The 16,243-nt window shown below is 48.3% G+C and overlaps 1 protein-coding gene across 1 annotated transcript in view; it reads right to left on the bottom strand.

Annotated features, from left to right (window-relative positions):
- Nucleotides 1–10,152, bottom strand: part of MPP1 (MAGUK p55 scaffold protein 1) — a 32,911-nt gene extending 22,759 nt beyond the window's left edge. The window contains exon 1 of the mRNA XM_061408917.1: nucleotides 9,858–10,152. Within this exon, the coding sequence (XP_061264901.1) occupies nucleotides 9,858–9,959 (102 nt within the window). The 5' untranslated portion in view covers nucleotides 9,960–10,152. The remainder of the gene's footprint in view (nucleotides 1–9,857) is intronic.
- Nucleotides 10,153–16,243: the final 6,091 nt, after the last annotated feature.

Genomic DNA, 16,243 nt, shown 5'->3' with positions numbered 1-16,243 from the left:
ACTTAACTGCTCTTGAAGTAGCCCAGGGCTTGGAGAAGGGCAAGGAGCACTCTGAAAATGTTCCCACCCACTCCAGGTCAAATATTCAATCAGGACGTTAGGGAAGGATTCCGCTGCACATGGACGGCGGCTGCGATCCAGCCACAGCGGGGGTGGGGATGCCCCTCAGAGACCACGGGGAGGGAAGATCTTCCCAATGGGTGGGACCAGGAGAAGGACATCTCATCAGCCAGTTGGTGGCAAAGGAGAAATGGGAAGATTCCCCAAGGAGGAACAGCTAGCCCCATCTATGTGTCTGTCTGTCTCTCCAGATCTATTGCAATCAGGGAAGTCCCGAGAAAGAGAAACTGCCCTGGGCAGCAGCTAGCACTTCTCCAAACTCACGTGACACAGCTTTCCACAGTGCTATGAAAGCAGAAGCTTCTAACAAGGGATTGTATTTAGCAAAGTAACTGATGAGACGTAACTGATGTAACTCATGTAACTGATGTAACTCATGACACCAGAGCTACAGGGCACTTCAAGGCCATCTACAGTAGATGAGTTACCTCTACCTCTGTGCAAAGTGTCCTAGCACACACAGATACCATGGAGCCATGAAAAGGAGGTTCAGGGGTTGATCTCAAAGAAATGTTGTTAAGTGAAAAAAAAAGGGGGGAGGAAAGGTATGCTGTGAAACAGATGAAAATCTTCATATCTGCTTGTAAACATGCCATCTCTCTCTGGAGGGACACGTGAACAACATGGAGGAACTGGGAGACAAGAGAAGGGGCTCAGAAGAAAACTGGATTCATTTCAGATTAATCTCTTAACAGGCATATAAAAGCCTTCTCTTGTGGCAAGATAGAATTTTCCTGAGTGTCATTTAGATTCAAGTTGGGAGCTTAAGGAATTGTGTGTAGTGTGGATCCTGTTTTTTTTTTTTTTTTTGATATTCATTTATTTGACTGTGCTGGGTCTCAATTGCAGCCTGTAGGATCTAGTTCTCAGAGCAGGGATTGAACCCATGGAAAAGTCTGAGCGTGGGAAAAGTCCCTGGGCCCTACTGAAAGGAGAGTCCAAGGCAGGAAGGTAAATAGAAACCCACACACACAAAAAAAGGAAGTCATGAGGATGAGAGATTTAAAAAATGTTCCGGCAGACAGCAGAGCTGAGAATGTGCACCCAGAAGAAACTAGCTGGGGAGGATTGCAGGAAGGAGGAAGCTGGTATCTCATCAACCAGAACTGGAGAACAGGCTGTCCCAGGCTGCACAAGGGGCTGAAAAAAGAAGAACTGAGTTGGGCGTCTGGTCATCCCGAAAAAGATCAGGGAGAAGCTGGATCAGTGAGAAACAGAATAAAGCTGTTGGGTTGGCCACCAGTCAGAATACAAAAGCCTCTACCAACGTTCCCTTTTTAGCATCGACCTACAGCAGGTTGCAAAACAATTGTAGGTAAAGAACAGACTGTAAATGTCAGAACCCTTACAACATCAAGGTCCACACACACACGACAGAAAAGAATGAAAGGAAGGGTCTCCAGATCCTGGGAGATCTGTGAGAAGGGAAGTCACCAAAGGAATGAATGGAGAATTTTTAGTTCTGCTGGATTTTGGCCACACGCTTGGGTTGCATTTAGTGACAGTCAGAAGGCTTGTCCTTATGGAACCAAGAGGAGTCCCTTCTTGCTGCAACTAGAGAAAGCCTGCGCTCAGCCACGAAGACCCAGCAGAGACAAAAACAGAAAAACAAACCAGTGCTATTAAAAAAAAAAAAGAAAGAAAACCATAAGGAAATATCACCACACAGCCATCAGAGCAGCTATGATCAAAACCAGTGACAAGACTAAATAGTCATAAGGATGGAAAGAAACTGAATCTCTCATCCATGGCTGGTGGCAATGTAAAATGGAACAGCCATTCAGGAAGAGAATCGGGTGCTTTCTTAGAAAACAAAATGAGTACTTTACAAGTGAGCAATGCTGGTAAAGAATCGCCTGCAATGTGGGAGACCTGGGTTCGATCCCTGGGTTGGGAAGATCCCCTGGAGAAGGCAAAGGCTATCCACTCCAGTATTCTGACCTGGAGAATTCCACGGACTGTATAGTCCATGGGGTCACGAAGAATCGGACACGACTGAGAGACTTTCACTGTATTCACTGTAATGGAACAAGACAAATGTGTGTGCAAAACCTGCTACATGAAGGTTTGTACCTGGGCTGGATGAAGCACAAGCTGTAATCAAGATTGCCGGGAGAAATATCAATAACCTCAGATATGCAGATGATACCACCCTTACGGCAGAAAGTGAAGAACTAAAGAGCCTCTTGATAAAAGTGAAAGAGGAGTGTGAAAAAGTTGGCTTAAAGCTCAACATTCAGAAAACTAAGATCATGGCATCTGGTCCCACCACTTCAAGGCAAATAGATGGGGAAACAGTGGAAACAGTGAGAGACTTTATTTGGGGGGGCTCAAAAATCACTGCAGATGGTGATTGCAGCCATAAAATTAAAAGACACTTACTGTGTCTTTTAAAAAAAAAATAAAATAAAATAAAAGACACTTACTGCTTCCCTGGTGGCTCAGATGGTAAAGCGTTTGCCTACAATGCAGGAGACCCGGGTTCAATCCCTGGGTTGGGAAGATCTCCTGGAGAAGGAAATGGTAACCCACTCCAGTATTCTTGCCTGGAAAATCCCATGGATGGAGAAGCCTAATAGGCTACAGGCCATGGAGTCACAAAGAGTCGGACATGACTGAGCGACTTCACTTTCACTTTACTCCTTGGAAGGAAAGTTATGACCAACATAGACAGCATATTAAAAAGCAGAGACATTACTTTGTAAACAAAGGTCCGTCTAGTCAAGGCTATGGTTTTTCCAGTGGTCATGTATGGATGTGAGAGTTGGACTATAAAGAAAGCTGAGCACCGAAGAACTGATGCTTTTGAACTGTGGTGTTGGAGAAGACTCTTGAGAGTCCCTTGGACTACAAGGAGATCCACACAGTCCATCCTAAAGAAGATCAGCCCTGGGTGTTCATTGGAAGGTCTGATGTTGAAGCTGAAACTCCAATACTTTGGCCACCTGATGCAAAGAGCTGACTCATTTGAAAAGACCCTGATGCTGGGAAAGACTGAAGGTAGGAGGAGAAGGGGACGACAGAGGATGAGATGGTTGGATGGCATCACCGGCTCAATGGAGATGAGTTTGGGTAGACTCTGGGAGTTGGTCTTAGACAGGGAGGCCTGGTGTGCTGCAGTTCATGGGGTCGCAAAGAGTCAGACATGACTGAGTGACTGAACTGAACTGAAGGTTCGTACAGATTTACTCACAGTAACTCAAACCTGGAAACAACTAGGAGTATCTATCACAGGTGAGCAGGTCAACAGACTATGATCCATCCAGACTTTGGGACGATTCCCAGCAATAAAAATATTGCCAATGATTTGATTCCAGGTAAACTCCAATACTTTGGCCACTTCATGTGAAGAGTTGACTCATTGGAAAAGACTCTGATGCTGGGAGGGATTGGGGGCAGGAGGAGAAAGGGACGACAGAGGATGAGATGGCTGGATGGCATCACTGACTCAATGGACGTGAGTCTGAGTGAAATCCGGGAGTTGGTGATGGACAGGGAGGCCTGGCGAGCTGCGATTCATGGCGTCGCCAAGAGTCGGACATAACTGAGCGACTGAACTGAACTGAACTGAACTGATATAACATTATTGGGATGACAAAATTACAGAGCTGGCAAACAGACTAGTGGTGGTGGTTATGTATCTTCACACATGTGACAAAATGGCCCAGAGCTACACTCACATGTCACAGCAATGTCAAGTCCATGGTTTTGACAATGTACTATTTTTGATCTTGTAGGAGACAGAGTTGAAGTTATTGTAAAAAAGTAGCAAAACAGCTGGCAGGTAGCACTTGTTTGCACCCAAAGAGCTATAACTAAGAGAGCACAGTAAGGAATGGGGAGAGGAAACAACAAACCATGGAGAAAGTTGCAGGAATCTGGGGTTGGAAATTAACAGGCTAAAGCACATGGTAACCTCAGAGCTTCTCAAAGCATTACCCACAGCGACCTGGAAGCATGTGGCATCAAGTTGGAAGAATTCTTTCTGTTAAATTAAGCACCTTATTTGTTTTTACCATGTTGCAGGTATTAAGAGATTTGAACGTACAGACTGAGGAGTTCAAGGATCACTGACTGCATGCCTGACTTGCCCTGATTCTGACTTACAAATCTTTGTTCACTAGTAATTGTGGGGCTGAGAATGCTCAAAATCAAACCTGCAGATTCATTCCATGGATCTCCCAGCAACTACCAATTGCTGCTGCTGCTGCTAAGTCGCTTCAGTCATGTCCAACTCTGTGTGACCCCAGAGACAGCAGCCCACCAGGCTCCCCTGTCCCTGGGATTCTCCAGGCAAGAACATTGGAGTGGCTTGCCATTTCCTTCTCCAATACATGAAAGTGAAAAGTGAAAGTGAAGTCGCTCAGTGTCTGACTCCTAGCAACCCCATGGACTGCAGCCTACCAGGCTCCTCCATCCATGGGATTTGCCAGGCAAGAATACTGGAGTGGGTTGCCACTGCCTTCTCCGAACTACCACTTACGTGTCTTAAAACCCAGCAGTGTTGGTAAAGAATCTGCCTGCAATTTGGGAGACTTGGGTTCGATCCATGTAACCAGGGATTCATCAGTAACCATAGCAGGTAAAGGTGGCAATAAAGTCTGGAAACACAGATCAGATTCTCTTATCTTGTGCTGTAAAGTACCATCAAGAAAGCATTTCTGATGATTCATCTGGGTTTGCAGACGTGGCAGAGCCCTGCGTAACGTTCTCAACAAGGACAGTCGAAAGTCTGTCCACGGAAGACAGAGTGAACTTGGCAAGGGGGTGGATGCCTGCATGATTGGGGGCCTCATCTCTTCATTCAGCTCCAAGACATGTCAGCCTTTAAATTAAGGACTCTGCAAAGCGTGCCAGAGGTAGAACACATTGAACCCAGAAAAGTTCAACACTTGCTATGCCAAACGCTGGGCTTTTCAATGTGCTTATCCATCAAGACAGTCCCCCTTCCTAATGACTCAGAGCCACTATCACACTCCCTCAGAAGCTGCCAGTGATGAGAGAGATACCTGGAATGCTCTGACCTGGCACCTGAAGAACCAATTCGCACCCGTGGGGTGCCCCCAAAGCACCACCTGATGCCCCTGCTCTGACCGCTCTTTGATGACACCTGGCACACCAGCCCCTGGCACCCCCAGCCCACAGACAATCTGTGATGAAGGGCTAGACAGACAGATGCGTACAGAGCAGGGGCCGCAGGCTGCAGTCGGTCCCCCGTCTCTCCTGTCCTGCCCTCAACTGCTGGAACTTGGCGTGTTTCCACAGCTGTTAAGACACGCGCCTTCCAATGGGTGGCAGAGATTTTCCATTGTTTGTTCTGGGACTTACTGGCCCCACGCTGGACCACAATGTTGAGTCCTTCCCAGTGCCATGAGCACCCGTGCCGGGTGATTACAAAGTGATACAAGCAATGCTGAGCAAACAACATCGGGCAAAGGTGCTCGATTGCTTTCTGAGGGGTGCACTTTGCAACTTGGACACCAGTACCCCCCTGGCCAGGGAGGCCCCCAGCCACACCCGGGCAGGATGGGGAACGGCCGTCCCACGTGAGAAGGGCGCAAGGCCGCCCTCTGCTCCGCAGCCTGTCAGGGGCCCATATTCACACAAACTGCTGGGGTGGCAAGGCCTGGCCTCTGAAACCCTCTTCAGAGGAAACATCTGTGGTGGGTTCAAAGGGCAGAGGCAGCAGTTCAGAGGAAGCTGGGATTAAAAAAGAGAAAGATGAAAAAACAAACTTAGCGGCAGGTGGCAGAGGTGGATGACTCAAGTAGGGCCCACCAAGTCACATTAAGAGCTGGTGACAATGACTGGAGGGAATGAACCAACATCTGTTGGGCCGATGGGTAAGCCCTCTGCCCACTGTTTTCAGGTACCGTGGGGCTTCCCTGAGAAGCTGATTTGGGAAAGAAGCTGCCTGCAATGCAGGAGACCCGGGTTTGATTCCTGGGCCGGTAAGTTCCCTTGGAGAAGGGCTAGGCTACCCACTCCAGCATTCTTGGGCTTCCCTGGGAGATCAGCTGGGAAAGAATCCGCCTGCAGTGCGGGAGACCTGGGTTCAATCCCTGGGTTGGGAAGATCCCCTGGAGAAGGGAAAGGCTGCTACCCACTCCAGGATCCTGTCCTGGAGAATTCCATGGACTGTACAGTCAATGGGGTCACCCAGAGTTGGACATGACTGAGCGACTTAAACAGACAGAAGGCCCAGGCCAAGCAGGCAAGTGATGGCCTACACCAGACACCAGCTGCTCAGTCCTCCTGGGCCAGGGCAGGCTCCACTTTGGGAAAGAACACAAGGAAAAAAAAAAACCCATGAGAAAATCCAAAAGGACTCAAGGTACCAGAAAAAAGGGAAAACTGTTTCCCCACAAATATGAGAGCTGCAGAAAAGGGCTGGGAGGAGAGGAAAGCCTCAGAGGTAGGATTTTATGCAAGTCCTGGCTTCAGTCCTGATGAACCAGGTGCCTGGGATGCAGGCAAACAAAGCACCTGCAGCAGGACTGGCAGGCTGGTGACTTCAGAGCACAAACGTGTACAATCGGCCCTGGGACACGATGGATGTGAGCTGCCATGGGTCCGCTGGCATGAGCATTTCTTGCACAGTCAACCCTGCAGCACCAAACAATTCAGTCCAGGGTAGGTGGCCTCTGCTGGTGGCTGGAGGCTTGTAGTCGTGGATGAACCACAGGGACGGAGGAACGGATGCATATGGATGCGGCTCAACTCTATGCCTCCACGTGAAGGAAAAAGGCAAAGTGAAGCCTCAGAAAATTCTATGTTACACCAAGCTGTACTCTGGTTCCCTAATTTGGAGCATGTCTTCCTGTTTCCCTGCCCTGGAGTCAGTTCTCCTCTTTTGAGCAACAGTTGAAAACTTGAGCAACTGGTGCTTAGGGGAAAAAAAAAATCCCTGCCATCCATGAAATGTCACCTGATTTCATCTCCCCCACCCCAGGGGATCTCTGGTGAAATCTCCAGACCTCTGTGAGCCCTGAATGTCCCTGCCTGGAGCACTGTTGGCCGATGGCACCCTGAATGTCTCCAGCCCCAAACCTGTGCAACAGCAGATGAGGCCGAATCTGCTGGCCAGGAGCTCTGCTGAGTGGATACTCAGCTGGAGCCAGACTTCATTCCTGGGCCATTAGGCCCAAGTGAACTTTCAGGGACTTGCAACCTATTTCTTCAGGTCATGGGAAAGGGGCAACTTCAAACAGGCCAGCAGAGAGAAGCAGGAATTTTACAACCCATTTTATGTGCACTAAGGGACTGCCATAAAGAACAAGGTCACAGAGAGCTCATAAAATGTTTCTCCAAGGAAGGACACCTATAGTTAAATAGGGAAGGCAGCCTCCACTTCAAATGTACTGCAACACTGTGCTCTGATAAGACTTTTTCAGTATCAAATACGGACTACAATCAGAAGGGAAACTTTGGTTTTCTAGTCTTTAGAACTTTTACGGAAAGCAATCTTCCTCAATGAAGTGTTTGGCAACAGGAATTTCTGAATTACTTTAAAGGCAACAGCTTCCTTGGAGGGAAGGTGAACCTCGGGAAATAAGGAATCATCTGGTTTGTAGAGTCAGGCCACCCCTCATGGCGTGGAGATTCTCCCTCCGAGGTCCACAGTTGGGCAGTTCTGGAAGCTTTTCATTCTGTGCTTTACCAATTTTTCTTATCCCATTCTCAAATCCTTTCATGCAAACAAACTACATAGGCAGGAGACTGTATCTGGTATTGCAGGATAAACTCATGGCTCCACAAAAACTGCTGCTTACTCAGAGTAGTGACAGAGCTTCTGTTCAAAACTGCACGCAACGAACCTCCCCAGCTTTCCCACCAGGGGCAGAAAGATCTCCAAGGGGTCGGGACACTGAGTTACAGGTGATGCTCAGATGCTCAGGTTGTGCAAAGTGAAAGCAGGCACACAGAAAGGCCTACGTAAGCTGGAGTCCACCTGTAGGACAGCCTCAAAAAGGCAAAGTGATAGTGTTTTCCAAATGCTGCTTGGAAAAAAAAAAAACAAACACAAATGCTGCTGGAGCGGGGGGGGGGGGGGGTGTGGCGGTCCATGCATCCAGGGATGGCAGGTGTGTGTGGGGGCAACCCTCAAGGACTGTGAGGTCACAGCTACAGGGTGGGATGTATGTGTCCAATGTCAATGAACTGCACAAATCGGTGAATTCTATGTATGCCAAGTAAACCTCAATAAAGTTGCCAAAAGAAAATTCAATAAACAGAGTTTGGCAGGGGGTGGGGATGGAGTTAAGGCTCAGCCAAGTGAGTTGACTGTTGGGAAGAAAAGCAAAAAATCACATTTCCAAGCTTATGGGGAATCAAGGAGTTTCAGAGCCTGATCCCCTCCTAGCGCACTTGCCGCTGTGCTGCCTAACTTGCAACTTTGTCTTCCCCACATGATCATCCTGCTGCTCCTGGAAGCCTAGACTACTGCAATCCTGATTTGCAAAGATGGACAAGTGTGAATATGGCGCCCTGAGGGAAGCAGCAAGGTCAATGCAGATACAGAATGCAGCCTCCCTCTGATGCCTCCCAGTCCACAGTCCCCAGCCCGCACGCCAGTCTGCTGGGACCTGGGGGATCTGCAGTTTCATCGTATGCCCAAGTGGATGGGTGCGCTGCATAGCACGTCCACCTCTTCAGGCACTTAGTAATTTGGGAACCATGTCCGAGGCCCCACGGATCAGGCATTTTACCTGGAAAAAGTGAGTGTGCAAACAGCCCTGCCCTGAAAGATCTTGGCGGTCTAGAAAAAGATTCACACTCGTGAGTCCCCAGGCCAGCTAGTGTCTGCTGAGCCCTCTATCTCTGGGTGTCTCTGTGGACATCCTCTCTTGGAACCTGGCCAGCAGGCCGTGAGGAGGCCAGGAAACGTGGAAGGGCTGCCGGTGGGTGCTGGCTGATGGCTGACCACTGAGACTCAGCTTCCGCCTTCAGGTGAGTGAGTGGGCCTGACATGCAGCCTTACCTTGAAGTCACTCAGTCATACCAGACTCTTTGCGACCCATGGACTGTAGCCTACCAGGATCCTCCATCCAGGGCATTTTCCAGGCAAGGGTACTGGAGTGGGTGGCCATTTCCTTCTCCAGGAGATCTTCCCGACCCAGGAATCGAATCCCGGTCTCCCGCATTGCGGGCAGACGCTTTACTCTGAGCCACCAGGGAAGCCCCAAGATAACAAGAGAATCAACTCTCCCTTATGGGCCATCTTTGAGGATAGAGGTGAGTTGCTATTTATGGGCCATCGCAGAAATCTGGGGGGGGGGGGCGGGGGGCGGGCAGAATTACTCCTGGGATGATGCCTGCCCACAGACACAGGCCACCCGGGTGCCCCCCAGCACCAGAGGCCCCCGCAGAAATGCCACGGCATGGTGACTGAGCACTTTGAGGCCAGCGTTGGCTCTTACCACCAACCCTTTCTGCTGACACAAGCACTTAAGCAGACCTCCTCTGGGCTCTGTTCCTGAAAGTCTTCTCCGTGACCCCGACTCCGTCCACGCAGAAGTTTCCCCCGACCTTTCATTAGCTCTCCGGGCCAGGGGCAGCGGCCTCTGCCGATTCCCGCCTAGAGGCGCCGCGGGTCCCAAGCCATGGCGCCCAGAAGTCCCGCACGAGCCCCGGGGGTCAGGGCCCCCATCCCGAGGGCAGGAGGGCGGGCGGCGAGGCCTAGAGTCGGGGACCGGCCCTCATCGCACGCCGTTGGGGGGACCTCGGGAGCCGCTCACCTCGGGCCGGTTGTGCTTCTGCAGCAAGTGCTCCAGGTAGAGATCGGAGAGCGCCGTGCGCATGCCGCCCCCGCCCTCGCCTTCGCTCGCCTTCAGCGTCATCTTGCGGGAGAGCCGGGCCGCCGGGGACGCGGGGGCCGCGGGGCCACGGGACCGGGCACAAGCTGGAGCGCGAGGGCCCCAGAGCCTGCGGCGCGCGGAGGCGGCGAAGGCTGCTGGGACTCGGCGCGCCTGGGCCGTCACCACCCCGCAGGAGGCGCGCTGGGCGCGCGGGGGTGGAGCCCCGCCCACGCCCCGCCCCTGAACACGCCCCCGCCTGGTGCCCGCCCCCGAGGCCCCCAGGGGCCCGGCTCTGCGCACCTGGGCGCCCGGAATCTCCGACGATTAAAGCCACGAAAACAAACAAACAAACAAACAAAAAAATGGAAGGCTTAGTGGCAGCAAGGAGACCAACATTCCAGAGCGGGATTCCTTAGCACCCTCACACCTTCGTGGCGTTCACCCCAGCAGCGAAGGCACGAAATACTTGCTGAACAAAACAAACATTTCCTGTGCTTACAGAGTTCAGGGCTGTGCGCCATCTGTACACACATTTGCCTGATAAACACCTGGCTCCTTGACCCGAAGAGAATAACCTCACAGTATTACAAGCAGTACATTACTCTGCGTAATCTTGTTCCGATCTTCCAGGACCTCTTGGCCAAGAAGAGAAAAACCCAAGGCAAGAGTTTGCAGCCAAATCACTCAGTTTTCTCTGCTGAGAGACTGAGCTCATGTGATTGATTGATGGCTCCCTTCTCCAAGATTACCCTCAAGGAACTATAGAAGTCTGAGACACACACAGAGGGAGAGAGAGAGAGACAGACACACACACACACACACACACACACAGGGAGAGAGACACAGAGACACACACACAGAGGAAAGGGAACTATTGAAATTAAGACAGTGGGATACCATGCACAGATAGATTAATTGAGCAATGAGATAGATTAGAAAATGCAGAGATGCACACTGGCTGGTGTGTAATTGTGGTATCTGATGCAAGTGTCATGTTAGGTGAGTAAAGAGAAACTTTTTATTAAACTACAGTTAGGAAATGTTTGGAGAAGGCAATGGCACCCCACTCCAGTACTCTTGCCTGGCAAATCCCATGGATGGAGGAGCCTGGTAGGCTGCAGTCCATGGGGTCGCTAGGAGTCAGACACTGAGCGACTTCACTTTCACTTTTCACTTTCATGCATTGAAGAAGGAAATGGCCAGCCACTCCAGTGTTCTTGCCTGGAGAATCCCAGGGACGGGGGAGCCTGGTGGGCTTCAGTCTATGGGGTTGCACAGAGTCAGACACGACTGGAGGGACTTAGCAGCAGCAGCAGCAGGAAATGTTTATTTATATTGAAAGAGAGGAACCTGGAACCCTTCTGCATGCCATATGCAGAAATAAATGTATTCCAGATGGACTGAGGACTTCTCTGTCAAAAACACAACTTCAAAGCTTTTGACTAAAAACATCAGCAAAGAATTTTTAGACTTTGGGATACAGAAAGATTTCTTAAACAATGCAGACAAATCATCGACTGTAAAAAATATTGATCAGCTTGACTTTAACATTAAGAGATTTCACTCATCAAAAGGCAAACTAAAAAAGCAAAAAAGACCAGATGTGACTTGCGGAAAATATTTTCAATACAACTGATGAAAAATTCCTATTATGAATATATAAAGGTCTACAAATTAATAAGAAAAACACAAACAACTCAGCAGATCAATGGGTTAAAAAAAAAAAAAACATGAGTAAGCATTTCACAGATGGAGAAACACACATGAACAATAAACATATGAACAGATGTTCAACCTCATTAGTGATCAAACCACAAGGAAATACCACTGTGCCTCCATTAAATTGTCACAAATTTAAAAGTCTAACAATATCAAGTGTTAGAGGAGATAAGAACCCATGTGAGTTCTTGAGCATTGCTGCTGAGAGTCTACATTTGGCAGTACTATTTAGGAGAACAGCTTTGTGTTTCTTCAAATTGAACATGTATCTCCCCTCTGAGCCAGCAACCCCACTCCTAGATGTATATATTGATGCAATTCCAATAAAAGTCTCAACAGATAGGTTTTGTGAAACTGGAAAATCTCATTTTAAAATGTGTGGACTTGTAAAAAACAATGTGGAGGGACTTGGCTTCCAGATAGCGCAACCTATAACAAAGTTATGTAACTAGGAGAGTGTAGGACAGGTGCAGAAAGAGACAAATAGACCAATGGAACAGAAAAGAGATAAGAAATGGTGACATGACAAGAGGTGTCGCAGACCAGTAGGGAAAGGACACACTTGCACTTAGGGGAACTGGGCATACTGGGAATCAAAACAGAAACCAAGACTGGTCACAGGTGAAGGCACACAGGCTATCGAAACTATGGCAGCCAGAGAACTTCAGAGGCAGGGAGTCCTCAAGCAAAATGTAGTTGAAGTTTTTCCTGAGGCCAAGCTCAGAGTGGAAAAGTACTGGGAAGGCAAATGGGCTGACTCTGAGGAGGGCTGGTCATACAGCTGGTCTTTTCAACATGCGCTCGCCTGTTTCTGGTCAGCTAGTTCCAGTTCAGTGTGCTCAGCGCTCAGAATGAGGCCTTGTTCCCGAGAATTTATTGCTTCTTGGAATTTATTGCAGCTATCTGCTTTTCTAAATTCCTAGAACTGCTTTGAGGCACAGAAATTTAGTTCAGAGTTCACGACTGGAAAAACATCGTTTCTCACAATTTTCTTTAAAAACTAAAATTAGACTTGATCTCACCTCAAAGAAAACTTTATCCCAAGGAGCTGAAGGATGTAAAGGTGAAAGGCAAAACTGTAAAACTTTTAGAAGACAACATGGGAGACGTCCTTTATGACTTTTGGGTGGAAAGGGGTCCTTAAACAGATGCAAGGAAAATTATCGCCAAATCACAAAAACCACCACAATATTGTAAAGTCACTAGCCTCCAATTAAAATAAAAAAATTATCGCCAAGTCAGACAACATTAAAATCAAAATACAACCCTCAGAATGAGGGACAGTATGTTCCACATTTCTGGCCTACAACATATTAGTATACTGAGTATACAAAGAAGTCCTACTGATCAGTAAGGAATAAATGAAGCTAAAATTAGAAAAATGGGCACAATTCATTAACAGGCATTTCATAGGAGAGAGATAAATGTCCTATCAACACAAGAAAAGATCTTCAGTGTCATCAGTTGTCAGGGAAATGCCAAGTAAGAAAACAATAAGATACTATTTTCTATCCACCAGATTGGAAAAAAAAAAAATGAAGACTATGATGTTATACGGAGAAGGCAATGGCACCCCACTCCAGTACTCTTGCCTGGAAAATCCCATGGACGGAGGAGCCTGGTGGGCTGCAGTACATGGGGTTGCTAAGAGTCGGACACGACTGGGCGACTTCACTTTCACTTTTCACTTTCATGCATTGGAGAAGGAAATGGCAACCCACTCCAATGTTCTTGCCTGGAGAATCCCAGGGATGGGGGAGCCTGGTAGGCTACCGTCTATGGGGTCACACAGAGTCGGACACGACTGAAGTGACTTAGCATAGCATAGCATAGCATGATGTTATATCTTCTCAAGGGTGTGGGGTTATGGAGGCACTTGGCCTTTGACTCAGAAAGGCAATCACAGATGACACTCTTCAGAGAGACTTGCACGTGTACCCTACTAGACATGTGCAGTAATACTTCTGGAGGCTTTATTCAGAATAGAAAAGACAGAAACAACACACATGTCTGTCCACCGTCAATGGGCTAAATGAGTAGAGGTCTTTTCATACAGTTGGGTTACAAAGGGGTCACTGCAGCTCCAGGCATCCACGTGGCAGAAGCTCAAAACCAAAAAGAAGAAAAGCACAGAAGAGAGTGCACGCCTGTGGTTTCATTTTCAGAAAACTTAAAAACAGGCAAGGCTCTGGCATGAGGAGACTGGATGAGGATTACGGGGGTTGGGAGGGGGGGCAGTGAAGAAGGGCTGCTGATCCTAAAGGGGAGAAGGACGGTGAATGTGTCCGCTTTGTGTAGTCTCCAAACTGTACACCTTCGACTTGTGCTCTTTGCTGTAGGTAGGTTATATTGCAAAAGAGAAGCTTGAAAAGTCTGGGGCAGCAAGTTTAGGGAGACTTCAGGAATTTGTAAAATCCCAGCAAAATTAAATAGTGGATTGCCTAACATAACTGGCATGGACTGCAGCCTACCAGGCTTCTCTGTCCATGGGATTTGTCAGGCAAGAGTACTGGAGTGGGTTGCCATTGCCTTCTCCAAACTGGCAAAAACATAAAGCAAATCAAGGACACAACAGAATATTCAAGAGAACAGGAGGGGGAGGTCTGTGAGCCTTGCACAAGTGCTGCATGGTAGTATGCCTGCAGCCTCTGACCCAGCCATTCCCTGTTCAGCAATTTGCCTTAAGGAACAACGTGAGCAAGATAAAAAGGACTGTGAAGGTGTGTGTAAGGAGGCAGCTTAGATTTCCCTCCCCAGCTCCCATGTGCTGCTTAGTGGGGGAAAATGTAAGTTCACGTCCTGGCTGATTGAAAGCTCAACACAACCTGGTCAGTTCAACTTCCTCTTCAAGTCTGATCAAAGGATGGTCTCCTCCCACTGAGTGGAGTCTGAGACGGAGGGTGTGTGCTGGGATCTCACCCCTGTATCAGTCAGAACATCCTTTTGATACATGAGGCAGGGTGCTCAGGGCTGGTACACTGGGATAACCCTGAGGGATGGGATGGGGAGGGAGGTGGGAGGGAGGGTCAGGATGGGGAACACATGTACACCCATGGCTGATTCATGTCAAGGTAGGGCAAAAACCACCACAATATTGTAAAGTAATTAGCCTACAATTAAAATTTAAAAAAAAGAAAACAAGTGTACAACTCACTAGTTTTTAATAAATTAACAGATTTGTGTCAGCTTTCCAGTTTTTATATACCTATGCTGTTTAAGTTGCATGTAATTTAAATAATTCTTAAGTGTCTATTTACCTCAAGAATAAATTATAAGTATATATATATAAAAAAAGAACACCTGTTCGGTATTTCTCTTTGCATTTTTTGAGGCAGTAAATTCCTAACCTCCTGTGGTTTGCCCAGACACCAGCCCCTGGCTTGCTCAGGCCCAAAGTCCAGGAGGCATTCTCTAAGCTTCAGTTCTTTCCCACTCCTCATCCAATTACTGTTCAAATCCTGATGGCTCTCACTTCTCCCTCCGTCCAGATTTTGACACTGACCGCAACTCTTCCAATCCCTACCTTGGTGCCAACAAGGCTATGTCTCGCCTGGATTTTGGGAAACCTTCTGGCTGGTCTCCCTGCTTTGGACCTTATCAACATGGCGACTGAGATGACCCTTTAAAAACACCCATCAAATGACTTTCCCCACATTCCATGGGCTCCAAGGAGAACCCAGATCTTTTCTGAGGCCCACCAGGTCTTAACTCTGCCCCGGGCAGACTCTCACCCTAGCCCCCTGGAGCTGCTGTGTCTTCCACTCTAGCCAAGCTCGCTGTCTGCCTTGTTACTTGGTCAGAACAGGTGTGCCATAGTGTTCACGGAGTGAGTGATTTCCAACTCGGAACAGCAACTTCAGTGCAGTTCAGTACAGTCGCCCAGTTGTGTCCGACTCTGCGATCCCATGTACTGCAGCACACCAGGCCTCCCTGTCCATCACCAACTCCCAGAGTTTACCCAGACCCCTGTCCATTGAGTTGGTGATGCCATTCAACCATCTCATCTTCTGTTGTCCCCTTCTCCTCCCGCCTTCAACCTTTTCCAGCATCAGGGTCTTTTCCAATGAGTCAGTTCTTTGCATCGGGTGCTTTCCACAGCCAAGTGGAAAGCAAATGAATAATGTATAAAACTATCACCTGCATTACATGTATAATAGTGAACAAGTAGGAACACCCTAGGGCTTCCCTGGTGGCTCAGCTGGTAAAGAATCTGCCTGCAGTGTGAGAGACCTGGGTTCGATCCCTGGGTTAGGAAGATCCCCGGAGAAGGGAAAGGCTACCCACTCCAGTATTCTGGCCTGGAGAATTCCATGGACTGTATAGGGCATGGGGTAAGTTATTATGGAGTGGTGATTAAATGACTTCAGTTGAATCCACTGCAAGAAATACTATGTGGCACTTACTGACACAGAAAGATAGCCACCACGTGTCATAGAGTGAAGGAAAAATTAGGCTACAAAATATGATAGGTTGGTGAAAGAAAGGATCTCAGTGAGCGACTTTCTATGATTGTGTATACATCAGCATTCACTCCATTAAAAAAGCCCATGTTTACATTTGTTTCAGAAATGCCTGTTCTACTCTTTTGTGCAGATCCATGTTAGCCT

Source organism: Bos javanicus, chromosome X, assembly GCF_032452875.1.
Source record: "Bos javanicus breed banteng chromosome X, ARS-OSU_banteng_1.0, whole genome shotgun sequence".
NCBI classification, from domain to species: domain Eukaryota; kingdom Metazoa; phylum Chordata; class Mammalia; order Artiodactyla; family Bovidae; genus Bos; species Bos javanicus.
Note: the sequence above shows the minus strand (reverse complement) of the source record. Positions and strands in the feature narration are given on the sequence as shown.